A 27,689-nucleotide genomic window follows, 5' to 3' on the forward strand; every position below is an offset into this window, starting at 1 on the left:
GAAGGCAGTCAGGAAGAAATAGCTTTTAGGTTGGGCTCTGAAAGGTGGGGTTTACCTAAAAAGGGGGGAAGAGAGGAAGTTAACCCTATTCCTCCTATCCTCAATGATCAGCTGAAAATCAGACATTCAGGATCCTGGCAGGTGGAAGTTCCTGAAGTCCTAGAGACTGGAATGATTAAGGAAGAGATACAGCAAGGACTCCAGCTTGCTACTGCATAGTCATCTGGACTGGAGACATCCTGGGAGGAGGTGCCTGAGTATTGGTAAATGAGTTAGGTTAAAGCTGGGTGGATTTTTGTTGTTGTTGTTATTTTCACCCTCTGTAATTGGAACTGGGCACCTCCCGGCCACATGACAGATGAGGGGCCTAGTGGGGCATTTGTCAATGCCCAGCTTCCTAGTGGGAACGAGGCTCATAAGTCACAACTGACAAATCTTTTAATGACTTTTAAACATCATTTGCAGGGAAGAATGGCTGTGATCAAGAAGGGGTGCTTTGTGACTAATCATGCCTGGGATCCCTGGCATTAGCTCCTGGGGAGCAGCAACCTCAAGAGTAGGGATTTCAGAGGATAGTATTTGCAATGGGGATAGAGCTGGGACAGTCCTTAGCAGAGCTCTTGTATACAGACCCTCAGAGCTTCCCCTGTCTGAAATGCCCTCCCTCCTCACTTGAACTCTTAGAATTCTTAGCTTCCTTCAGTGCTCAGCTTTGAAGAAAAACCTTTTCTCATCCCCTTACTTATAGATAATTTCTCTCCAAATATGCTAGTATATTACCTGTTTATGTTGCATCCTTCTCCCAGCCCCCCATCCCTCATTCCCTGATTATAGAAGTAAGCTTTTGGAGAGCAGGGACTATTTCATTTCTGTCTTTGTATTCCCAGTATCTAGCATGGTGCCAGATACACAGTAGGTCCTTAATAAATGCTTATTAATCAGATTGGCTTAGAGAGGTAGGGCAGGTAATGGGTAGAAGGAAAGGTAGAAAGGGGACAGGAGAGCCTAGAAGTAGAGCCCTGGGGTTAGCACCTCACTGAATAAATATGGTGGAGAATTAAAAAGCATTTTGGGAAAATTGGCTGGTAATGATCATTTGGGTATCACTAACAAGATGGCGGAGTCCTGCACTACCAGAGGATTTGAATGAGATTAATAGATGCTCCATTAACCACAGTTTTGGTAACCAGGCACCTTTCTACCAAGATGCCTCCAGTGACTGAACTACCTAATTGCTTCATTTTCCTTCTAAAATATTTCCCACCGCAGAAAACTGTTTCTTTTCCGACATCACCCGTTTAGGTTTTATGACCTGGGCTGGTCACACTCTGCTGACCTTGAAATTCTGGCCTTGAGGTCTGAGCCCGGCCAGAAAACCAGAGTGGAAAAAGTCTCAAACGGAGAGTTAGAAGCCCTGGGAATGAATGCTGCGTCTGCTACTGCTGCATTAAGCTGTGTGACTTCAGACAAGTCATGTTCTCTCTATCGACTTCAGTTCTTCCCTCTCTAAAAATAAGGCAGTGGTGTGGCGATGGAGTGTGCCCGTGTCTCATGTACTTCGTCTACCTACCAGCTTGGCTAAGTGTAGACAGACTCTCAACAGAGGGCTGTCTACTGATGACTGGATTTAAATTTTTTCAGCTATGGCAACTTCTAAGTGGATATACTAAGACTACTGATAGAAAGCTCAGCCACAGTGGTACATGGTCAAAGTATTGATGCAGATTAAAGTGACTGGATGTGTTTAAGGAAAGAAGATGTGTCCAAAAAAAATCCCAGTTCGGATGCTTATTAGCCATATGACCCTGGTCAAATCGTTTTCCTCTGTTGATTTCATTCCTTCATCTTTGAAATGGGGGTGATGGCTTGATTCAGTAAACTTTAAGGGTTTAGGGTACTGTGCAAGGGGCTGGAGATGCAAAGACCAAAATAAAACCGGCCCTATCCTGGAAGAGCTTGTATCCTAGGAGGGAGATAAAGCCAGTACAGCACTCACAGGAGAAGCGAACAGAATGCAGTTTGAGGAGGAAGTGATAGCTGAGCTTACCCTGAAAGGAAGGCAGGAGAGGAGGAGGAAGGGGAGGAGGGGAGAGCCCTCCAGGCAAGGGGGAAGATAACAGATACTTGGAGACTGGGAATAGATTTGTGTTCTGGAAATAGCTCTTGTCCAGTTTGCCCTTAAGAGTACATGAGGGAAAGTCATGTGAAATAAGCCACAAAGGTAAGTGGAGGCCAAATTATGGCAAGCCATAAACAGCAGACTGAGTGGGTTGGGATATTACTTAGAGGCGATATAAAGCTACTTGAAGGCTCTTGAGGAAAGGAGGCTTGTGAACAGAGAGCCATATCTTAAGAAGTTTATTTTGGCAGCAGTGAAAAATGGATCAGAGATGGGGGAGAGACTAGAAGCAGGGAGGTCAGTTATCCAGGGAAGGCTATTGTAGGAAAAGCTATAGATAGATGTGTTAGATGTTATTAGCCTTAAAAGGCCTTTCCTATTCTAATACATTAAGGTGTCCCACTCCATTATGGCTTCAGGTAGGTTGGGTCATTTTAGCCGTGTCTGATTCTTCTTGACCCCATTGAGGATTTTCTTGGCAAAAATCTGTAGTAGTTCTCTATTTCCTTCTCCAACTCATTTTACAGATGAGGAAACTGAGGCAAACAAAGTTAAGTGACTTGTCCAGGATTATCACACAGCTAGGAAGTATCTGAGGCTGCATTAGAACTCAAGTTCTTCTGACTCCAGGGCCTGCACTATATCCATAGTACCACCTAGCTTCCCTAGGAGTTGCAGATAAAGGCTATTCTAGGGGGAAGTTGCTATCTTTGAAAGAATACAGTCCAAGTTGTGGAGATCCTGTGAGATGAATTTGAGGGTTACACTGGGAAGTGTGAAGGATTTAGAATTGGTTCTGCAGATATTAGAGAGCTATAGAAGATTTTTAAAGTATCTGACGACAAGGAATAGAAGTAATTGCAAAAGGTAAAATAGATACAAAGTAAAGCAATACAACTAGGATTAGAAGGAAAATAATTGGGAAAATCATAAGGGTCTGATATCTAAGATATACCTTTAGGGACTAATATACTCAAAAGCCATTCCTCAGTGGAATATCAAAGGATATAAAGAGTACTCCTAAGAATTATATACCATTAGCAACCTTGTAAAAGATGACTCCCAGATAGCTAACAATAAGAAAAGACTCAAAACAATGCTGAACTCCCACTTTGCACACAACCAATTGATTGGCAAATATAGAAATAGTGTTGGCGGGGTTTGGGGAATGTGTGTAGATTGCTATATTGTTGGTGAAACTATAAATTGGTTCGACAATTATGAAAATTTGGAATTAAATTAAGAGAGTAACTAAAGTATCCATTCCCTTTTACCTACCAATCCCATTGCTAGGAGTCCACCCCAGGCTGGTGAAAGATTAAAAAAGAAAGACCCTTTTCCTTAGACACCAGAATACTCACAGCAGCATTTTTTGTGAAAACAAAATAAGTGGCTACCTATTGGGGAGTAGCTAAATAAATTGTAGTGATCAAATGGTGTTGAGATGTTTAAAAAAAAAAAGAAAGAAAGAAAGAAAGAATATGAAAAATACAAAGAAGTGTGAGAAAGGCATGGACCAACTAATAAAAAGTAGAGTAAGCAGAACTAAGAAAACAGTATACAAAAACTACAATAGTGTAAATGGAAAGAACAAGAATTGGGGGAGGGGAGCAATTGAAACTAAGTGCTTGTGTAACTCTAGTGAGCAAGCTTCAACCCAAAGAAGAGTTATGAAACTAAGGCTCCCTATCTTCTTGGGAGGGGGGAACTATGGGTGTAGAATACTTCATAGAACACCAGACTTGATAAGGTTTTTACTGAATAGCATTTTCTCTTCTTTTTGTTCTTGTTATAAAGTGGGGATGGAGGAATAAAAGATGAAAATAGAAATAGTAATAACTTTTTTTTCAAAAAGGTATAGGAATCTAGGAGAGAGAAAATTAAAGAATGTGAGACAGGATGTCTCTGGATAGAAAAAATTGGCCCTTTTAGGAGCTTTGTTTTATAACTCATTGGATTGGGGTGGGAGAAGGACAGAAGAGCCGATATAAAGTAAATCATACAAAGTGATCCCTGCAGGCCCCATATTGACTTGGAAAATCATAGATTAACATAATATATGTTGTACTATTTTGTCTTAAATATTTCTGAGTTATAGTTTAATCCGGATCTGCAGTGGTTCTGTCCAAATGAGTGTGCCATCTCTGCCCTCCCCTGAGAGCATCACTGGGATCCTGTGTACCCAGGGTTTCACGTTACTCTCTGCTACTTCTCTGACTTAGTAAATCCCATTCATTTTTCTCAGGCTAGTGCTTGTTACCATCAAAATGGCTAAAATTTCGACTGAGGAAATGGGTTTATTTGGGGGGGGCAGGTTGTAGCAAAAATGGGCTGTGTCCTCTGAACTATAAATTATATTTGTCCTATGGGAGTGTCGATCAACTTAGTTCAGCCAAGTACTGGCTCTACTACCAGGAGGCAGGGTAGAATGCCGGCTGGGTGGGCCTCTGGGAGTCTGGCCTTGAAGTTGGTCCCGGACCCTGGCTGTGTGCTCATATGCCCCTCACAGCCTTTCTGGGCTCCATTTTGCTCATTTATGTTATGGAAAGAATAAAAGCAGTAGAGATGCAGTAGAGCCGCAGTGCAGGGTGGTGGAGAGGGGCCAGCCTTGCAGTCAGGAAGGCCTGGATTCAAAGTTTGCCTCTGACACATCTGTGCTTCCTCATACAGTCCGGTCTGTTAACCTCTCTGTGCCCCGGGGCAGCTCTCCAAGGTCCCTGAGTGGCAGAGGTGGTGTTGATCTGTGGAGTTTCCATGCCTGGAGTTCCCAACATTGATGAGATCACCTCCCCCAAAATAGCATTTACCTCACAGGGAGCTTGAGAGGATCAGATGAGATAATGTATGTAAATCCCTGATAAACTCAACGGATGCAATTCTCAATATGGGGTGGAGGGAAAGAACTCCAAATTTGGAGTAAAAGGACTTTTTTTTCCATTCTTGATGTTGACCCTTATAACCTGTGCATCTCTGTGTCTCAGGTTTTTTTTCCGGTAAAAGAAGGGGATAGATGATAGATACCTCTAAGGTCCCTTATATCTCTAAATCTATAATCCTATGAGCCTATTTTTGTCTGTGTCTCTAGCTGTTCATCTAATTCTGTTTTGACAGTTCTGTTTCATCTCTGCCCTCTAATATGTCTCTGAATCTATTTGTCTGTGTGCTTGTCTCCGTTTTTCTGATTGTGCTCCAAGTTTTATTTGGGTTCCATTCCCTGCTTTAACCTAGCTCCTTCTTGCTCATTTTACAGATGATGAAATTGAGGCAGACAGGGTGAAGTGACTTTCCCAAAGTCACACAGCTAGTAACCTGAGGCTGGATTTGAATTCTAGAGGACAGAAATCCACCCAGGCTTTTGAGCTTCCCTCTAGGTTATACAAGGCCCAAAAATCTGAACACCCCCCATTAGTCTGAGACCCTGTAGCTTGTCTGAAAGTTTTTTTTTTTTTTTTTTCCTGGCTCATCTGACTGCTAAGAACCAGTTGAAGTTTAAAGGTTGCAAGCCTCCAGGGATCTGATACTTCTGTTCTATGAGCACCAGGGAGTTCTCCCAGAGTTGAGTTTGGTGTAAGGAGATGTTGGCCTAGGACCAGAGAAGACCAAGCTCATAGAGGTGTTCCTTGGCACACATACCCATCTCCCTTTTGGGAGAAGCAGAGGGCATTGTGGTGATGGCAGTTCTGGGCTAAGGGTGGGCCCCCACCTTAGCCTCCAAGTGAAAGGCAGCATGGCACAAGGGAAAGAAACAGCAGACCTGGATTCCAACTCTAGCTACGCTTCTTAAGGTGTAATTTCAGGGAAGTCAGTTCACCTCCCTGTGAAATGGGGATCCAGCTGTCAGTATGTGTGTATCAGCACGAGAATCAGGGGAAGGAATGAATGTTTCAGGAGCTTTCTTTCATTTGCAAGAGGCGTGTATGTGTGTAAATATGTACAGAATATATGAGATAACTTTTGGGGGCCGGAGGAGGGGGCAGCAAGGTAACTTGGGGAGTCACCATCATCTTGGGGTTTCAGGAAGGTTTACTTTCCTCACAGAGGTGTTTTCAGGAAAGTTGGGATTAAAGAAATTCATTAGGTAGCAGACGCTTTGTGGCCCCCCTTCCTTACTCTGCCAGAGAAGTGTGTAAACTTAGACTAGCCCGTGGGCCAGTGACCTCACTGAGTTTTCTGTCTTTCTAGGTCATCGCCATGTCTCTGAAAGTGCACACGAGCAACATCACCAACAAGAATGACCCCAAGTCCCTCAACTCTCGGGTCTTCATTGGGAACTTAAACACGGCCATGGTGAAGAAAGCAGACGTCGAGACGATCTTCTCCAAGTATGGCCGTGTAGCCGGCTGCTCCGTGCACAAGGGCTACGCCTTCGTCCAGTATGCTAGCGAGCGCCATGCCCGTGCCGCCGTGCTGGGCGAGAACGGGCGGGTGCTGGCAGGGCAGACTCTGGGTAAGGACCAGACTCCTGCCCCCACAGTGTCAGGGTGCTGGCAGCCCTTACTCAAACGCAAAGCCGGTCTTACCGTAGGTGAAATAGGCAAAAACTGCTTGTGGTAGGTGCCATTTTGAGGACTCTGAGAGGCCTTTCCCTCCAGTTCCCACAGTGCCTAAAGTCCTTAAGAGACTCAACCTTTAATTGCCCAATTTAAAATGTGAAATGTTCTTGGAAGGAACAGTTAGTGGCTACTTCTGTGCGCCCTCCGGGGGGGAGGGGGTCCCTGAGAATCGGAGGATGAGTATGTCAGAGCAGACAGAGATCCTGCCAGCCTCACACCTGGTGATCGGGCCTCTCCCGGCCCTGCCCTGGGCAGCCTGTGGGACGCCCTCGCCCAGAATGTCTTTTTGGCATGGGAGTGTGCACGCCCAGCGCCCAGAATGAACGTTAGTGCCAGGTACGGCCCGGGAAGCCGGGGACCTGGTGCTGTGAGGGGTACCTCCCCAGGGGGAAGCACAGGGGGAGGAACGGGTGCAGGGGCCTTTCTCCGCCAGGCTGGGGAGGGGGAGAGCAGGTACCTGGCCAGCTCTGCAGTGCCACCTAGCGTTAGAAAGGCGCTCTGGCTCTGTGCTGGTCCGTGAGGGCCTTAAATACGGGAGCCCCTTCTTGTGGCGATGAGTCTGGCGCGGGAGCCTGAGGGTCAGGAGCTTTGTGTTCTATGTGGAAGGCGTGGGGAACAGTTCCTGCATGCGGGGAAGTGTGTGTGTTTCAGTGAGGGAGCCCGCGTGCTGCGTGGTTGAGGTTTGTGTGTATGAAGGGGGAGGCCGGGGAACCAGTCTCCACTGGGTCGTCCCTAACCATGAACCCCGTAGTGTGTGCGGGCGCTATCAGTCCGTCACCTGCCTTGACCTCTTCTTTGTATAGACATCAACATGGCTGGAGAACCTAAACCCAATAGACCAAAAGGACTCAAGAGAGCAGCTTCTGCCTCCTATGGGTATGTCTATTTGCCCTTCCGCCTTAGAGGGCCGGGCCCTGAGGGCACAGGGACTCTGCCCGCTGTGCCGTGGCCCGAGTCAAGGACTGGGGAACACGTCTGGGGCTGAAGGTCTGAGAGGCGGGGGGGGGGGGGGGTTGGGGGGCTTGGGCCCCTGGTCCTGTTTGGCCTCTTGCAGGGGTCGGTGCCTTCTTCAATTCAATTCAACAAGCATCTGTCGGGAGGCAGTGTGGCCCGAGAGGAAGGAGATTTGGCCTTAGAGAACTGGGTCCTGGGCCTGCTGCTAACATCACTTAGCTCTGGTGACTAGGAAAACCCCTCACCTCATTGTTCCCGGTAACTTTCTCAAGCTGCTTGCTGCACACAGTTGCTGGACTGTATCCTGGGGCTTTCACCTCACACTGAAGGGCTCCTCCTCTGCCCACAGCGCTCATTCAGTACCCGCCTAAGGCACTTGCCTCCCTCTCTCCTCCCTGAGACCCCTTGTTGGATTCTGCCGCCCCAGAAGGTCTCAGGGAGGAGGAGGAGGGGGCTGTGCGGTGAGAAAGGGCCAGTTCCAGCATGACCTGAAGCGAGAGGTGAAGTTCCCAGAGGGAAGACAGTGACGGTCCTACCCTCCCTCCTGGTCAGGGCCCGTGCGGGGGTGGAAGAGGGCCACCGCGTGGGGGGCACAAGGGCACTGCCAGGGTGCTCCTCGTCCTGTCCTGAGGGCTGTCCAGCACGGGGGAGGCCAGACTGCCCCTTTGTGTTGTACTTTTGAGGTTTGGCATAGGTGATTTCACCCATGGAAGGCCCCACTCCTGTCTCAGCACTACTCTAGCGCTATAGTTGCCGCAGGCATCTTCTTACTAATCCGATTTAACCCCATTATAGAAAACAACCAAATAGCTTTAACCATTATACTATGTTTAGGAAGCATCACAGCCTTATTTACCTTGGACGTCAGGGATAAACAAACAGCGTTACCCCCATTTTACAGATGAAGAAACTGAGTCTCACAGAGGTTAGATGGTCTGTCAAAGATCCATGGTCGGCAGCATCAGTGTTATAAGGTTCGGACAAGGGGCCAGCTAGAAATGTCACAAGTGAGTGGAGGCCAGGTTCCTCGTTCCACCCACCTCACCACAGGTGGCGTCCCAGCCAGGCCGGCATAAGATCCCCCTCCCCCCCATGAGGCCCATCAGGACTGGGAGAAAGCCACGGTTCATCACAGGGTGTGAGTTGAACTAATAAGAAAGAAGTGGCTGCTCTGGTGGTGAGGGAGGGTCCTGCCATTAGAGGCAAACCCTGAAGAAGACAGAGCCTCAGTTTCTCCATGGCGTTTGTTGGATGAAGGGACTTAACTCCCCAAATAAGCTTTGAAGACCCGTTGGAAAGAGGTTGGGGCCCGGCTGCTGTTCCTAAGCCACAGCCCCCTAGCTAGGAGACAGGAACGGGACGGACAAGCACGGGACGGGCACGGGACGGGCACGGGACAGACGGGCACGGGACGGACAGGGACGGGACGGGCACGGGACGGACAGGGACGGGACGGGCACGGGACGGACGGGCACGGGACAGGAACAGGACAGGCACGGGACGGACAGGAACGGGACTCTTCCTCTTCACTCGGATGTCACTAGCTGGTACTGCAGGGGACTGAGGCTCAGCGGAGCAGCGTTTGGACTCGGGCCCTAGGACACCTGCTCCCCATATGACCTTGGGAATATTCATGGCTCCCCAGGACTTGTTCCTTCCTTAGCCTTCCTCCTCTGGGCTGGGGGTGAGATCCCTGTCCTTCCTGCCTCGGATTGGGTTGCTCCCAGGGAGCGCTCACTCGGCCGCCGGTGTCAGGCGGGAGGGAGCCTCCCCTGCGCCTCGCCAGGGCTGCGACCCCGGCTGTGATTCCCGCAGGGAAGCCCTGGGTGAGGGGAGCTGAGGAACGGTGGGCTGCTCTCGGCTAGGAGAACAGGGAAAGCGGGAGGGGAGCCCACGGCCAGCTTCAGGCCCCAGCTGTGAACCCAGCGCCAGGCTCTGCACACAAGAGGCACCTGATGGATGTTTGTTGGATTAAATTGACAGTCGGGATGTTGTGACTGGAAGGCACTTTGACCTGGGGCTGGGAGAGTGCAGGGCTGCTCAGAAGCCCTCTGAAGACCTTTCCCATCCTCCTCTCTCCAGCCCCGCCCCCACATGCAGCCCAGCAGGCTCTGCCCCCAGACACTGGGGTTACTGACCAGAGATCTTCATGCTTGGCCTGAAGTTCTGTCCTCTCCCCTGTTTCTCTTTCCTCCCCTTCCTTCCCCTGCCCCAGCCCCAGCCCCAGCCTCAGCCTCAGCCTACTCTTGGCTGCCCGGGAGAAGGGGTTTCCGGCTCCCAGCTCAGGAGTGCAGTCAGGACCACTGTCCGAGGGAAGGCATGTGAACCCTGGGTTCTTAGTCCCCAGATCCACCACGGAGCCACTGTGTGGCCTGAGGCAAGTTGCTTGCCCTCTCTGTGCCTCAGTTTCTCTATCTGTAGACCGGAGGGAGTGGGGGAATGGAGGGTGGGCAGGTGGGTCAGGGTGGGTAAAGAGAGAACAGGTTGGTAAGGCCCATAACTTCCTCCCTTCTCTGGGTGCCCTCAGGTGACCCTTTTACCTTTCAAAATGATCTTTTTGCTGGGTCCTTACAGACCCTGTGAAATAGATGGAACAGGCCTTGCTCTCCCCATTTATTGTATGAAAAAACCAAAGCTTCAAGAGCTTTGTCACACAGCTGGTTCAACGATACTCCCCTCTACCCCACCAAATATCCCTTTTTTTTCTTCACCTGAGAGCCCTGCTTTGTCATAAAATCTGCCTTTCATTTTATTGGCCATTCTTCAGTCTGTTTTTGAGGGGCTGCAAATTGTCCAGAGGTTGATTTCTTGGGCCTGATTCAGGGGTTGGGGGGAATTGGTGGGGAGGGGCTGGAGAGGGAGGAGGTGTGGAAGAAACTATTGCTTGGGAATAATCAGAGAGAGAAAGGAGTTCAGGATGAGGTTTGGCCTTAGCCACCCTGCAGGCCATCCAGCCTCCTGCGGAGCTTTTGAGAAGCAGGAGCAGCCCTTGGTGGCCATAGTCCTTCCCCAGCTCCCCAGGCTCTCTGTCCATCCCTCGTGCCATTTCCATCCCTAGAGATACACACGGTTCCTCTCCTTCCGTCCACCCTCTCTCACTTATCCACATTCTGTCCACTCCCCATCCCTCCAGTCCTCTCTGCCTCCTCTATCTCTGGTTTGGCCATTGGCTCCTGGGGCCACGCTGCCTGGGACACCCAGTCTGCAAGTCTCTGTCCTGTTTTGAAATGCAGGCTTTTCGAGCCCCGGGGCCGGCTCTCCCCAGTCCCGAGGGTGGTTCCTGTGAAGCGGCCACGGGTCACCATCCCTCTTGTTCGTCGCATCAAAGCAACTCTGCCCGTCAGACTTTTCGCCCGCTCCTCCTCCTCCAACAGTTCGACTAAGTTAAAGTGTGAGTGGTCTGGGCTTGGGATGGGGCGGGGGGGAGCAGCCCTTAGAGCCTGAAAGTTCTCTCCAAGTCTTTGCAGTCCTGGGATCTCTGAGTCCCCTGCCAGCCCTCCACACCACCCACCCCGAAGCTGTGCCCTGGAGTGCTCTGGGGACCTTTGTGACTCACAGACCTAGGCACTTCCCCCTGTGTCTGAGCCCGGGCACCTGTCCTGAAACAAGATCTGAAAGGGACCAAAGAGAGTGAGGGTTCTCCAGCCAAAACTCGGCCCCAGGGTGGCTCCGCCCTGGCGGCCTGGAGGGGAGGCAGGAAGCCCTCGTTTGGTTTGAGGCCGTTGCTCCCACGGAGCTTTCTGCCTGGAGGAACCCCTTCATTTAGAAAGGCCTCGGTTTCCCTTCTGCAGAATGGGAGTGTGGCTCCCTGCATTCCCGGCTTCACCCGGTTCTTGTGGAAAAGGCGCTTTTTAAACTTAGAGGCATCATGGAAACGTGAACTTATGATTGTGCTGATGCTGATTATAGGACTTAGAGATTGAGTTAAATATAAGCAATAACTTAAATGCTTTAATGACAGGGCATGTAGCTCAGGTTCTTACTTACCCAGGAAGATTTAGTTAGGTGAGGTAAATAGGAAAAGCCCAAGGGGACTGAGGCGGGAATCCTTAAGGCAGGCGGGTTCCACTCTCTCACATCCAAAAGCTCCAAAGGCAGCTCCTGGAACCCATGTCTCTTAAACAGAGGAGACAGTGTAAGGTCTGGCCTGGGGCTCAGGGGAAAGGCAAGTCCTGGCCCTGGCAACCGGGGTGGGATTAGCCTTGGCTGGTCTCATTCCAGGATCTGGCCCCAGACAGAGCTCAATTTTCCCCCAACTTCTGACCCATAACCAGGGAGTGTCCTAGGATGGGAAGTTCAGAGCTCGGCACCCTTTTCTCCTCTGCCAGACCTCGCCCCCCACAGTAGTGTGCTCCCAGGACTGCCCCCTTGCACAGCTGAGAGAGTCCCCTAGGCTGGGTTTCTTCCTCTAAAGGCTGTACTCTAGGGGAGCCCCTGACCCCCCTTGCCCTAAGATCAGAAATGGCTGGTTACGGTTCTGACAGCCTCACCTGGTACTTATTGATCCTCCCTGTCCTTGCAGTGAAATGTACCGAGCTGCAGACCATCAAGACAGAGCTTACCCAGATCAAGTACAACATTGAGGCCCTGTTGGGGCGGCTGGACCAGATCTCGGAGGAGCAGAGTCCCAGCACAGGTCAGAGCCCGCTCCTTGGGGAGAGTGGAGGGGCCGAGGGAGGGGGGAGGATCAGGGGGCCAGCCAGGCACAGCAGAAGGAACGCCTGCCTGTGAAGCCAGAGCACCTGGTTCAGGTTCCACCTCTGCCACTCACTCTCCCTGTGACCGTGGACAAGCCAATTCCCTTTGAGTTCCTAAGTCTGAGCTAATGTTTCTAGGCACGCAGGGTGAGGGGCTTCAAGCCTCAAGGCAGCTCCCAGACCAGGTTAGTTCTGAAACTGTAGGGCTGGTTTCAGTTCAGGCTGCCACATTTTTAAAGTGCCTGTGTGTGTGGGGCGTCAGGCTTGGCGCTGGCGGGGAGGGGACCTTCTAAGGGGTCTGAGCAGGTGCCGAGGGCTCCTTTGGGGGCCAGGCTCCTGCTCACGATGCCCGGAGGGTGCCACCCTGCCCTGAGCCTTTGCTCTCCCTCCCTCTCCCTCCACTCCCCAAGATGGCAAGAAGAAGAATGACGGCAAGAAAAGCGAGACCCCTCAGGAAGACACGGCTTCTGAGGCAGAGACACCCTTGGAAGAGTTGTTGCCTGGGGACGAAGGTGATGAGGTGCTGGCCCAGGACGACTTCGAAGACCTGGTGAGGGTTGGGGAGACAAAGACTGGGCCCCCAAGGGTCTAACCTCCACTCCCCCCAGGTGCCTAAAAGGCATAGGCTCCCTTATCAAGACACCTCTGGACAGGTGGCTTGGGTGTTTTGTTTGATTCAACAGGGGCAAGAAGGGGTTCACTTCAGAGACTTCTCCCTATTCCTTCACTGGTTCCTGCTTCCTTCTGCCTGCCCCTGCCCCTATCTCCCAGCTCCTGGACCTGGCCTGTGCCTTTGGCCCTTGTCTCTTTTCCGGCTCAAAAACCAAAAAAACCCAATCCCGGCTTTTTGCATAACTGTTTTATCTAGCGTATCTAGGAATGTAGATAATTACATACAAAATTAAAAAGTGAATTTTTCTTTGTGGGAGGGGAATATACTGGCAGCTTCGGGGCTTGAGAGCCATAGAGTCCACCAGTCAGGCAGAGATACATACAGATCACCCAAAAGACACTGTCCAACCACATGTACCCAGATATACAAATGGGCATGGAACCCGCCTGCATGGAAACTGATGTTTTGGAGGAGCTCAGGTGCCCTTATGGTGTCATCTCCTTTCCTTTTTCTTCTTGTCTGTGCTTTATTAAAAGTTTAACATTGTACATCAATACAACCAATGAAACTTGCTTAGTATAGATTTATGTTTAAATTAATTCCAGGGCCTAGTTTCCAATGTCATTTCCTTTTAGAAATCATGGAACATTGAACAGGATAGACTTAATTCAAAAAAGCTGAGCTACAAGAACTCAAAAAAACCAAACAAACAAAAACCTTATAAATAGCTTTAATAATAAATTCTGGCCATGCTGAAAATAACAGTTCCTACTAAGAGAAATATTTTCAAGATGGTATGTCATGTGACCTTGAGCATTTTCCCCATTCTCTCCATGTCCCTCACCTCCCCTTCAAACTTAAAACTCTGAACGATCCGGATTGGAAGTTTTAGAGACTGCTCAACCAAACCCTTTGTTTCCAGAGAAAGAAACTGAGCTTCATAGAGGAAAGTGTTACACAAGGCAGCTCCAGAACTCTCTTTCCCTCATTCCCATAGTTTTCCCGTTTCTCCTCAAAGTTTGAAGCTGCCCCGTACAATGTCCATCGATAGCATGAGCTGCCTTTGTGAGTGTAGCAGAAATGGGATGAACATTTCCCCCTCCTGCCCAATCAGTGTGTAAAGAAGATGACTGGATTAGATGAGATCTTCAAGACTACTTCGAGTTCTGAGATTTTTATGAAATGTTTATTGAGAACCTACCATGTCCAAGGCACTCTGCTAGCCATGAGGGCATTGCATCTTATGTCCATCTGATTTTTCCTGTTTTCATTTAAACCTCTCTTCTCTTGCCTGACCATCCATAGCCAATGTGGATAGCAGAACACCATTGCCCTTGGGCAGTTCCTTTGCTAGAAGGTTATATAGTGTGCACCCCATATAACCTCTCAAAGCTAGAAGGGCTTCAGAAATCTCTGTGTTCTCTAACCTTTCCTTGAACACTTGTAGTGATGATAGAGGGCTTAGTATCTTTCCTTTTCCTTTTCTTTTTTTCTTTCTTTCTGTTTATTAAAAGCTTAACATTAATACAACTAACTAGACTTGGTTTAATGACTATTGACATTTAAATTAATTTCAGCACCTAAAGTACCATCATTTTTCAGTCACTGCCTCATCAGGATTCTTTGTCCATTTGTCCTCATCCACTTTTTCTCTTTTATGGCTATAAAATTCCTATGTGCACCCTTATTCTGGTACTGTTGGTTTTTCTAATTTTGTATTATAGTGTAAAGATCTTTCCAGAGTTCCCTGGATTCTTACCATGTGTGTCAACTGCATTATGGTATTCCATTATATCAATGGGACACTTCTTATTTAATTTTTCCCTCATTCTTAGCCACTTCCATTTTTTTACAATTTCATATAATATAATATGACTATAAAAATCTTTAAACAGATATAGCCCTTTTATTTTTGGTAAAACTCATAGGATATACTCCCAGTAGTGGGATTAATTTTACAACTTCTGTACTACTACAGAGCAGATTCTGCCTTGTCTGCATTTCTACCAGCAGTGAATAAGGGGAGGAGTGTATAACCCTCCCAGCATTAGTTTTCTTTGCTTTTTGTTAATTTTTCTAGTTTGATGCATGTGAAGTCTGATAAAACAACAGAAGAGTTGTTTTAATTTGTGTCTTTTTGATTTTTGATAATATTGAGAAGGTAGTCCATCCCTTTGTGGGAAAGCTCTTAGTGTTTTATATGTTGAGCCAAAATCCACATCCCTTTTATCTCTCTTCCCTCCCACCATCCCCAGCAGTACACCATAGGCCTGTTTTTGCCTTTTGAAGTACAAATTAACCCCTCTTTGGGATAACTCTTCAGATTGTTGAAGACAGAGATCTCTACTAAGGTCTTCATTTTTCAGACTAAAAGATCTAGGATATCTCAGTGAATCATATGGCCTGGTCTCCACTGTTTATCCTGGTTACTTTCTTCTGGAAATTCCATCTTATCAGTGCCTCTCACAAAAATATGAACCCAGAACTGAACACAGCCCTTCATATGTGTTAACTTTTTGTCTCCTTCCCTCCATTGTCCTCTCTCCTCTCTTTCTCAGGACAACAGCCGATACACAGAGCTGGATGAATTGACTCTACAGTAAATGGTATGAGGCTTTGGAGGGGCTGAGGATCGGGAGGAGGGGTGGGTCAACTGGACTTAGGGTTCGTGGAGTTTTTTCCCCGTCAAAGGACCTCTAGTTTGAGATCAGTTTTCCTAACACTGACCAGGGCAAAGTAATGAGAGCTCTTCCCTCTCCATTCAACTTCTCCCCAATCATGGGCTTCCTAAAATGACTATTAAGGTGGGTTGGGGCCTGGCCTCCCCCCTACTCCCTAACCTGGCCTTGTTCTACAGGCCTGAAATGATGTCTAGGACCTCTTAAGCCCAAGAATACTCCCGAGACATTAACCCTCCCCATCCACTACCTATCCTTCCCTAGGCAACCCAGGATTCTCCCCAAGGATGAAATGTCCTCAGCATCTTGCATCCAACTAAAGAAGCACTAAATTGCATCAGGAGAAGCCCATTAAGTCTCATCTTAAAGCTGATGGAGAGTTTCCCCCCTCTATCTCTGGCCTACTGGACAGGAAGGGATCATAGATTGAGAGCATTTCTCACATGAGGAAAGTGAACCTCAGAGAGGATAAGTTATACATGTCTCCAGCAGAATTTGACCCCAGCTCTTCCCGTGTCTAAGTTCAGCTCCGTCCACTGCCTCATGCCTTATTGTCAGTGCTCCCTCCCCAGTACTCAGCTGTGCCACTAGGCCACCATTATTATTATTAATAAATAATCGCTATCATTTATAAAATGCTTGACATAGATTCTCTCATTTGATCTGACGATACCTCTGTATGATGCTATTATTATTATCCCTTTTTTTTCTGATGAAGAAATTGAAACCAAGCCTAACAAGTTAAATGACTTGCTTGGAGGTCCAAAGAGCCAATTAAGTGTCTGAGGCTGATTTGAACTTGGTTCTTCCTGACTCTGCTTGGGGGACACTTAGGTCCTATCTCAGCTGATTCTGGCATCTCGCTTTCCCTTCATTGTAGCAAAACTATGGAGAGAAAGAGAAAATAAGCTCCAGCCACCATCTGATTAGAAATAATAGCTGACATGTGCTGTACAGTTTTTAAGTGTTTCAGAGCTCCTTACCCCTTGTCTCACTTGATCCTCTTTAGGTACTTTGTCATCACCCCCAAGTTACAGATTAAATCCAGACATTAAGTGGCTGCCCTGATTGTGTAACTAGTGAGTATCAGAGAGAGGATTTGATTCCAGCTTTCTACTTTCAAATCCCACAGTGCTGATTGCTAACATTTGAGGGTTTACTAGCTGTTTGTGAGATATAGGTAGTCTATGAACAATTATCCCCACTTTGCAAAGACGGTGACTGAGGCTCCGAGTGGGAAAGTGACATGCACCAGAGCTTGGACCCAGTTTTCTGGGAGTCCCCAGGCCCAAGGCTTTTCCCTTTACTGCATGGCTCCTCAGTGAGATGCAACCTCCTGGTGCTCCCAGTTTCAATCACGTTTTTCTCTCTACAATCAGTGACAAACCCTGGGCAGGATCGGACTCATTCGTATCCTCCAAACACACTGCTCTGTTGTGCTTCAAACCAGTGTTTCTTCCTTATCTCCCATTCTCACAGCGGGATAGGAGGGACTGCAGGCTGACCCGAGGAGGACGGTATGAGGGCAAACCCTGACTCTGGCCCCCCTGAGCCAGGCACCACCCATCACTCCCCAACCCCCCAGGTGCCATCATCCCCAGCTGGGCAGCGGAGGAGAACTGTGGGTCCGACGGCTTCTACCCACCTGTCACCCATCAGTGCCAAATCCAGCCAGCCCCTTCTCCAGATGGACCTGGTACCCTCAGCAACTCACCTGGGCACCTTCCTGCTGCAGCAGATAGCAGGAAATCTCTCCCTATCCTCCCACCCCCCGAACTCCCCAACTAACTGCCTGCCTTCCTGCCTGGGACTGGCCCGGGAAGAGCACAGAAGTTGTATTGTATCCTGGACCAGGACACTGCAGGGCTTTGGGATTTTCTAGGGGTTTGGGGAGGGCAATCCATAAGGAGGGGACTTCACGATGACCCTGATAATAAAGAGTTTGGATCCTGGATGCTCAGGCAGATTGGACGATGCATTTGTCTTCAGAGCTATCTTTCCTATCATTGGCATTAAAGCAGAGAGCTGCTTACCAATCAAATTATTCAAAGCTAGGAGAGAGCCATTGACATGCTGGACAACAGAATTTAGTTCCCTGAGAGATCTCAGCAGGCTGGAATTGTGGACCTGTATAATAAAATGAAATTGAATAGGGATAAATTTAAAGCCCTAATATTGGTTTCAAAAGACCAGTTGCCCGAGGTCTCTCAGGTCCCTTTCCAGATCTATTCCTATGATCCCAAGTACAGGACTGGGGGAAGATGTGGAAAAACCCAGGTGTCAGAGGGGATCACTAGGGCATAAGGGTGACAGGGCAGCCCAAAGTGTTATCGTGACTTTAGTCCCCAGACATGTATGATAGCGACACAGCAACTAGAGAGGGGTCATGTCCGTGTTGTTCCTGCCCTGGTTAGTCACACCCTGCTCACTGTGCCCAGGACTAGGACCACATTTTAAAAGAACACTGACAGTGGATCATAAAGACGGAGAGAGGCTATAAACTGCCCCATCCAGGGCCTCAGAAAGAGCTGGGGAGGTTCGGGCTGAAAACCTCCGAGGAACATGGCAGGTGTCTTCAGGTACCAGAGGGAGCTGGATTTGTTCTGCTTGGCCTTAGAGGCCAAACTAGGACTGACAGCATCCTAGGAAGCAGTCTGTGGCTCCGTCGGAGAAACAGCCTGTGGAACGGTTAGTGGCACAGTATGAAACGGGCTGCCTTGGTAGGGAGGGAGTTCTCCGTCACGAGGTCTGCAAGCATCAGCTGGACTTGTCAGGGATGTGTGCTGTAAGAGCTTATTCGATGCATCGGGCAGGGGATTTGACTTTATTCTTCCAACTTTGGCACTCTATGATTCCTCTTTATTAAAACGCTTATCTTTTGTTAACCCTCTGCTTGACTCCTTTCCTCCATCCCTGGTCAGCTGTTTCCTCTGCTGGGTCATTTTACCCGTGTTCTCCAGTGAGGCTTGAGGACACATACCCTGAGTGAGGTCCTGGCCGTGTTCATTGCCTGCGCTCGGTTCCGGGCCGGCAGCATATCCGGGAGTAGTGGGGGGCCGAGGGCCGGTTCACTGGGCCCAACATGCTTTTTTTCACTTGCACGCGTCGATACCATCAGCTTTACGGAAGCCAGCAGAGGGGGTGGGGCAGAAAATAGAGTGTGGTAAGGGGGAAAGAGCTTTGGACTTGGAGGTCACTCCCTGGAGCCAGAGGTGGTCAGTGCTTAGAAGCCCTTAGAAATTTTTACTTTACCAATAAGGAAATTAGCCCAGAGAGAAGCACGCAATCTGGGACCATGTTGATCCTTCCCTTTTCTGGCTGGAGTTTTCCCAGCTGAATGAGAAGGGGGATGGACTAATTGATCTTGAAGTTCCTTCCAGAACTAGGATTCTGTGAAAAACACTGAGCTGAAATAACAGGGTGCCTCCACCAATGCTCCTTGTGAAATCCATAGGGTCAGGGGAGAGTTGACATCTGAGGAGGTTCCTGGACCACAGGCTTACCCCGTCTAGGAGCCAGTCCGCCCTGGACCAGAGGTCACTCATTCGTCAAACTCTGCGGGTGGTCCTTGGCGGGTCTCCAGATACTCAGGTAGGTTCTCAGGCTGGAGTCACTGGCTCACCAGGATGCTGATGTCTCTCTCCCCTCCCCCCAAAGTCCAGTCAATAACAAGGTGATTCCAATTCAGAACCTGGCACTAGGTTGTAGTGGAGAGTTATGGGTCTGGCACCAGATCATCAGGTTGTGAATTCTACTTGCCCCTCCTTGTGACCTCAGGCAAGAGACTTTGCCATTCTGGGCCTCAGTTGCCTTAGCTTTAAAAATGAAGGGGCTGGACCAGATGACCCCAGAACTCAAGTGCCTCCAGCTCTAGATTTATGATGTGTTCTCTAGGTGCCTGGGGAGAGCAGAGTGGAGTTGGGAGTGATTCATTGTCTCTTAAAAACTTTTTAAAGAAATTATAGCTTTTTTATTTTGAAAATATATATGTGGATAATTTTTTTTTATTTTTTTAAATTTTAATAGCTTTTTATTTACAAGTTATATGCATGGGTAATTTTTCACCATTGACAATTGCCAAATCTTTTGTTCCAATTTTTCCCCTCCTTCCCCCCACCCTCTCCCCTAGATGGCAGGATGACCAATACATGTTAAATATATTAGAGTATAAATTAAATACAAAATAAGTAAACATGTCCAAACCATTATTTTGCTGGATCTACAGAATCTTAATTAGGGCTTTCCCAAGTCGAGATCCTTATGCTCAGTCTTGTGGTCCCTATTTCTGCTGGAGTTTGACACGACTGCAGGAGTCAACTCTTTATGAGCTGCAGAGAGGCAATTGACCTATATTGTTTTTTTTGTTTTTAATTTTTATTTAATAATTACTTTATATTGACAGAATCCATGCCAGGGTAATTTTTTACAACATTATCCCTTGCACTCATTTCTGTTCCGATTTTTCCCCTCCCTCCCTCCACCCCCTCCCCTAGATGGCAAGCAGTCCTATATATGTTGGATATGTTGTAGTATATCCTAGATACAATATATGTTTGCAGAACCGAACAGTTCTCTTGTTGCATAGAGAGAATTGGATTCAGAAGGTATAAATAACCCGGGAAGAAAAACAAAAATGCAGATAGTTCACATTCGTTTCCCAGTGTTCTTTCTTTGGGTGTAGCTGCTTCTGTCCGTCGTTTATCAATTGAAGGTTTATCAGGTCTCTTTGTCAGAGAAATCCACTTCCATCAGAATACATCCTCATACAATATCATTGTCGAAGTGTATAATGATCTCCTGGTTCTGCTCATCTCACTTAGCATCAGTTTATGTAAGTCTCGCCAGTCCTCTCTGTATTCATCTTGCTGGTCATTTCTTACAGAACAATAATATTCCATAACATTCATATACCACAATTTACCCAGCCATTCTCCAATTGATGGGCATCCATTCATTTTCCAGTTTCTAGCCACTACAAACAGGGCTGCTACAAACATTTTGGCACATACAGGTCCCTTTCCCTTCTTTAGTATTTCTTTGGGATATAAGCCCAATAGAAACACTGCTGGGTCAAAGGGTATGCACAATTTGATAACTTTTTGGGCATAATTCCAGATTGCTCTCCAGAATGGTTGGATTCGTTCACAACTTATGTGAATAATTTTTGACATTCACCCCAAATGAAACCCTGTGTTCTAATTTTTTCCTTCCTTTGCCCCTCTCCCCCAATCAGCAAGTGATCCAGTACGTTAAACATGTGCAATTCTTCTATATATTTCCACAAATATGCTGCACAAGAAAAATCTCTTAAAAACTTGAACCAGAAAACTGGGAAGGGGTCCCCAACCAGAGACCAGTAGAAAATGGGGTTCAACACATTTTTATGTGACATGTGTGTTTCCCAAGAAGAAGAATTTATCTTTAAAGAAAGATTGAAAGCCCTGTTCTGGAAAGAGCGTAAAGGTAATTGTACTAGGTGATTTGTTTTCTTTCCAAATTCACATTTCTCAATTCTGCCCACCTCACAACTAAAACAAAACAATAAGATAAGTATTTAGTCTTAGTGGAGTGAATGCATAAAAGGAAAAAAGATAATATCTGGACAATGGGAGACCTGGATCCTAGTCCTGCCTCTCCTGACTGTTTCGCTAAGAAAGTATTTTCTTCCTCCCTTGTAAAATGGAAATAATACCTGAATTATCAACTTCATGGATTATGATAAGGCAACTAATGCAAACCTTCAAGTTGATATGGAAACTTAATAGGGAAGGAGGGAATAAGCATTTCTAGCATGCCTACAGTGTACCAGGCACTATGCTTTCACAAATATTTTCTCATTTGGTCCCCACAACAACCCGAGAGTTAGTTATGCTCCAATTATCCCATTTTATAGTTGAGGAAACTGAGGCAGAAGTCATGACTTGCCAGGGTTGCACTGTCTCTAAGGCTGTATTTAATCTCAGCCCCTTTTGACTCAAGACTCATTGTTCCGTCCACTTCGCTGCCTCAAATAATATGGTTATTATTAATTTTCCATTGGTCACACTCTTCACCTAATTCCTTTGGGATTAATTAAAAGAAAAAAGAAAAAGCTTTTTGTTTCCCTATAGTACCTAGTGTAAAGTCTGCAGTAGGTTAACGTTTGCAGGAAGAGGGCTAGCTTTGGGAGAAGTGTTGCTGCCATCTTCCACCAGTTGGTATCAAGCCTGTTAGACCTCAGATCTGAAGCATGTTATTGGTACTGGCTGTAAGAGTAATCTGGAAGCAGAACCCCACAGAATATGACAGTTTTGCTAGGTAGAGAAAGGTGTACTGGTAAGCACATAAACCGTAACTCAGGAACAACCATTTGAATTCAGTATATACTGAGCACATGGAAGACCTGGAGAAATTTCTAACTCAGTGTAAACATGCCAATCTACTTTATTTTAAATGCTTCTGTGTATTGCAAATAGAATTCTTAACAGTAATTCTAGAAATGAGACACAATTATTCCTGAAAAGAAGATGGCAATGGATTAACAATTGATGGATGTTCTAAGCACAAAGAGATCTCCCACAGAGGAGTCAAAGGTAAGACAGGGTAAAGAAAAGAGAGCTTCTAAGTCCATTGCCTGCTAGGAAAGTAGCCCTCTATTCCTGTCCATGCAGATATTAAAGGCATTAATGCCTCCTACAGCTAGCTCCATCCTCGCCAAAAGAGGGCACCCTTCAGTGTGCCCAGGAGGGAAGTGAATAAAAGACTGGAAGTCCCCGCTCAGTGGCGAGCCAAGCCACATCACATGCTGTTAGGGCCCTTACCATTTACCTATGGTCCAAGTTCTTAGCTCAGAGGCCCTGAAGTGGTCCGGCTGACCTCCAAGGAAAAAGGTTTGAATCCAGGAGGTCCTCCCTGTTCACAACCGAATTTAGGCATGGGAACCACACCATCAGCGGCCAAAGTGGGCTTGAGGAATGGAACCATCTGAAACAACTAGAAGGTAGCGGTTCTTAGCTATGACCAAGGCTATGTGGTACCTTGGGAAGAGCACTGCCCTCAAATCTAGATGTTGTCGTTTCAGTCACTCTTAACTCTCTGTGACCCATTTGTAATTTTCTCTGCAGAAATACTGAAGCAGTTTGCTATATCCTTCTCCAGCTCATTTTACAGATAAGGGAACTGAGGCAAGCAGGGATAAGTGGCTTGTCCAGGGTCACACAGAAAGATGAATCATCCTGGCTTTAGGCTTAGCACTCTATCTCCTGCACTACCTCACTGTCCAAGATCTAGGTGACCTGAATTCAAATTTTGTCTGCCCCTATGAATCTTGGTTTCCCTCAGAAAAGTTGAATTGTTTGGCCTCCAAGGGCCCTTCAGCTATGAATGTTATTCTATGATCCTGTAATGCCAAGAATGGCTAGGCTGAGGAAACTATAAAATAATGTTAATGGAATAAAAATAATTTCATTTTTATTGTCAATGTATTTAATCCTGGGGGAGAGGGGAACCAAAAAAAATACCATAGTCTGGCCTCAGACATTAATTGTATGACTCCTGGGCAAGTCCCTTTACTGTGTTTGCTGTTTTCTCATCTGTAAAATGAGCTGGAGAAGGAAATGATAAAACATACCATTGTCTTTGCTAAGAAAACCCCAAACGGGGTCATAAAGGCGTGGAACAACTAACATGACTCCACAATGATAGCAAATATATGGATGTGTATATGCAGACATACGTTTGGAGAGTTTGGCTGTATAAAGAGGTAGCATGAAAGATAGCAGGGATTGTCATCTCTTTGAATGCAAGGAATAGTTCTTAACTGCTGTCTTCCACTGGGCCTAATGGCTTTTAGCATAAGATTTAGAACTGCATTTTGGAGATTATCTAATCCCCAGCTTTTTTTTACCTCTGGTTCACAACTCTTTATGGAGTCTCATAAACTGAATGTGAGGATCACAAAATTATCAACAAATGTTTGATTTGTATACCTATTTTATATCCAGGGTCATGTGTAAATTTCTTGGGCAAAAAAGGGTCATAAGTGGAAAGAATTACACAAAAGTGGAAAAAGCTCTGATCCAGTCCAGCCTTTTTATTGTCCAGATGAGGAAACATGTTTGGAGAGTGGATGATTTACCCGAGGTAATAGGAAAATAAATGAATTGGAAAGGCTTTTATTTACCAAACATTATGAAAGCCTTACCCTCAGGGAGCTTTTATTTTAATGAGGAGGAGATAGTGGCCTGGGATGGGCTGGGATCACAGGGATGGATGAGTGCAGCCATAATAGAGGCATGAATGAGGGGCATGAAAAAGGGAATGAATATAACACTCCCTTTCCAGTAGCAAAGGTAATACTGATTTGATTGTGGTTCCAAAGCTAGGAGAGTGGGGCCAAGGATGGGGTAAAATGAGGCTGAGACATCAGAGGTATCCCTCTATCACATTCCTGACCAAAGGTTGTCCAGCTTCTGCTCGAAGACCCCAAAGGGGTGGGGGGTGGGGGGGACTCATCAGTGATCCAGCTCTGATTGCGATGTTTTCCCCTGATATCAGAGCTAAATTTTTCTCTTTGGAACTTTCTACCCTTTGCAGCCCAGCAAACCAATTAGAACCTCTCCTCCACAGGGCAGCCTTTCCAATACTTGAAAGCAACTATCATCCCCACACCCCTACTCCCTAATCATGGTGCAATGTCAAGGTGGATGGCCAGATAGCCAGGGTAGAATACAAAACATGTCTATCATCTGCTAGAGTGGGACGCAGGATATTCCTCAATCAGGACAATGCAGGGAAGGAGAGGGCCATGTGGTGTCAAAGCATGAGAGCCAGAGATGAGAAAAAGTCCAAGAGAGGGAAGTAGATGGTCCTTACTATAGTCTAGTAAATAATAAATATATAACAAATGGATATATTTGAAGCCTCTCTATGGTAGGGGATAGATGAAAGGAGAACGTTGGAAAATAACCCTCACTTCTATTCATTATAAAGTAGACCTGAATCACAATTTCTGCATTAAAAGAAAGCATAAGGATCTTTTTTTTTTTTTAATCATGATCTCAAAAAAGAGTGCAATGAAGTTCCATTAATGTTGTTGATTGTTTGATCAGAGTAACCAGAAAAGAAGATGGGCTGGTTCTATGGAAAGTATAGATAGAATAGGTGAGCAGCTGAGTTCTACCAACTATTTGAAAAAAAAAAAAAAAAAAAAAAAACAGCAGCTAATGTTGACTGAACCCACTGTGGATGATTTACAGAAAGATATGGCACACTTCTAGTGCTTAGGATAGCACCCCTCCCAGTGACAATAGGGATCCTCTGGACTACTGGTCCTGCAAATGTGAGAAGAGGGGCTCTCAGCTGGGTAGAGAAGGCCCAAATCCCAGTGAGTCCTTTTAAGCCTCTCCTTCTTATTGTAAAACTGACTCAGGAAGAGAGAGAAAATTAAGAGTTGAGAAAGGCAGTCATGAGCTGGGGTATAAGTCTCAGGGTCATTATCTAGGAGCCAAGGCAAGCTTTGAAGTATTTGGTTTCAACATGTAATGAATGCCCTTTGCTGGCATTCTAAATCAGGCAATATCTTAGTTAAGCCAGCTTAGAGTTAGAGTGCATAGCATTTTCTAGTAAAAACAGCAAACAGACTAAGAGCTAGGGTTCAACTGCCTCTACCACTATAAAATGCAGTTAATAATACTCCTACCTGATCTGCTTTAGGGGCAGCTAGGATGTACAGTGCAGAGCATCATGTCTGGAGTCAGGAAGACTCATCTTCCTAAATTCAAATCTAGTAGCTATGTGACTCTGGGTGAGTCACTTAGTCCCATTTGCCTCAATTTCCTTATCTATAAAATGAGTTAAGAGAAGGAAATGGCAAAACACTCGCTATTTGCCACCAAAAACCCCAAATGGGAGTCAAACAAAATTGAACATGACTAAAAACAACTGAACAACCATCACCTATCGGCTTTACTAGGACATCAGTAGGATAACATGACAAAAAAAATGTAAGCTTTATAACCCAAAGAAAGAACAAATGATCCAAAAGGATTTTTATATGCAAAAATACAAAATAAAATTAAAATAACAGCTCTTTTCATTATAGCCACATTAAGGGGTTGTCTTCCTATTACAGAATAGCTAACCAAATGGTGCATATGAATGTAGCAGATTACTGTCCCATAAAAAAATGATGAAATGAACAAATTTCTGAGCAAACTGGGAAGAGTCCTCTGTACTATTGCAAGATGAACAGAAAGGATTTATATGGTGACAGCATTATAGGGCAAAATAACTGATAGATAAAATACTTTTTAAAGTATTTAAAGGAATTAAAAAAAAAAAAGCACTAGCCAGAAATTGTTTACAGATATAAAAATTAAACAATGGTGACATGTATATATACACATATGCATGTACATATACACATCCAAAAATCTTAGCTAAAACTTAAACACACATACACATAATCCCCATTCAAATAATAGGATGTCCCAAAAGTCTTAGTTTTAAATAATAGTTTTATACTATACTGAGACTTTTGGGACTCCTTGTCTTTGTGTGTAGTATGTGTGTATACACACATATATGTAGGTATGTGTAAATGTTGATAACATAGCTACATGTGTGTGTATTTCCTCTCCCCCCCCCCATTTGTGATTCTGTGGGGAAGAATCTTTCAGTGTTGAAATTCCTTCCACTAGTGCAGTTTGGCAATTAATTTATCATCTTAGGAAATTCAGAAGAGGGATATAAATGACAATTAGTTATTGCCTTGTTAAATTTAATATACATTAAAATACTCTACATGATAAAAGTCATGGTCTCATATAGTTTTTGTTCTTTGCACATTGAAATATTGATGTTTGTTGATTATTAAGTTCACATTTTTAAAAAACTTAAAACATTTGTAAAATATTTTGCAAAAACCTGAATAAAACCCCCTCTTAAAAGTTTTAGAGTTTCTTAGGAAACTAAGCAGATTTACCCATGATAATCATATACCTCTGGGTATTGGAGATAGGACCTGACTTAAAGACCATCCTGCCTCTTAGTGGTGATGATAATAATAATTTCTAGAAGGGATTAGATCCATGATTTCATTAGTATAGGGAACAAGGTGGCACCTGTTCTGAAATTCATAGTCTTAAGAGTTATCTAAGGCCACTAAGACAGGATCATACTGTCAATAGATATCAGAATTCTTGACAACCAATTCAAACCCAAATCTCTGGATTTAAGATTAATTTTTGATACTCTAGCCATGCTAGTTGACTGACACTGTCTTTTCAAAAATAATAATTAACACATACTAAGCACCAACAACATTGAGTATACAAAGAAAGATCAACAGTCACAGAAACTCACTATATACAAACAGGATGTATGTAGGACAAATTAGGGTTAGTTTCCAGAGAGAATTACTAAGATTTAGGAAGATTGGGAAAGGCTTCTTGTAGAAGATAGGATTAATAATAATAATAATAGGTTTGCAAAGTGATGGTGCTGAGTGAGGTATATATGGTTATCTACTACAATATGCTATTCACCATTACTAACGAGATTTAAAGTTTGTCATGGAAGCTGGTAAAACAGCTATTAGGAGGCTAGTTTAGGGAGAATTTTGATCTGTACATACCCAAGAAAGAAAAGGAGGCTCATAGCAAAATGATAACTACTGGTCAACATTCCCAGGTGTGGTGGCTGATTGGCTCTGGGAGGCGCTAGGGAGCCCGATCCCCTAACATGCCCCATAGACACACACATCGGTCCAAGTAAGCCATAGCCTCAGAATTGAAACAAGCAGGGGTTTGCTGAGGACCCTGTCTGTTCAAGAGGTCTCTAGCAGGCTTAGGTTGCCCTCTGGTGGCCAACAGGTGTTTGCTTTTCACACAGATTCCTAAATTAAGGGAGAGGAGGCAGTTTTCAGCCTTGCGTTATGCAAGCCTCCTTCCCTACCTCAAAGGGTGCCATCTCTGCTGCCCCAGGCTCTGACAGGGCTGTGCTCTCTCCATCATTCCCCCATCCTTTTTCAAACACACAATTTAGGAGGAATTGTGATATGAAAAAATTTCTATGTAAAGACTAACTCCCCTTAGC

General features: G+C 45.9%; 1 protein-coding gene across 4 annotated transcripts in view; it reads left to right on the forward strand.

Annotated features, from left to right (window-relative positions):
- The window catches only part of RALY (RALY heterogeneous nuclear ribonucleoprotein), a 58,024-nt gene extending 39,525 nt beyond the window's left edge, over window positions 1-18,499 (forward strand). The window contains exons 2-9 of one of the 4 annotated variants that reach the window (XM_051979142.1): window positions 6,302-6,566; window positions 7,476-7,548; window positions 9,842-10,003; window positions 10,860-11,017; window positions 12,149-12,262; window positions 12,734-12,873; window positions 15,495-15,542; window positions 17,094-18,499. In XM_051979142.1, the coding sequence (XP_051835102.1) occupies window positions 6,311-6,566; window positions 7,476-7,548; window positions 9,842-10,003; window positions 10,860-11,017; window positions 12,149-12,262; window positions 12,734-12,873; window positions 15,495-15,539 (948 nt within the window). In that variant the 5' untranslated portion in view covers window positions 6,302-6,310 and the 3' untranslated portion in view covers window positions 15,540-15,542; window positions 17,094-18,499. The other 3 variants (XM_051979144.1, XM_051979143.1, XM_051979145.1) reach the window with 3 other exon arrangements.
- The last annotated feature ends 9,190 nt before the right edge of the window (window positions 18,500-27,689 follow it).

This window comes from Antechinus flavipes, chromosome 2, assembly GCF_016432865.1.
Source record: "Antechinus flavipes isolate AdamAnt ecotype Samford, QLD, Australia chromosome 2, AdamAnt_v2, whole genome shotgun sequence".
Taxonomy (NCBI): Eukaryota; Metazoa; Chordata; class Mammalia; order Dasyuromorphia; family Dasyuridae; genus Antechinus; species Antechinus flavipes.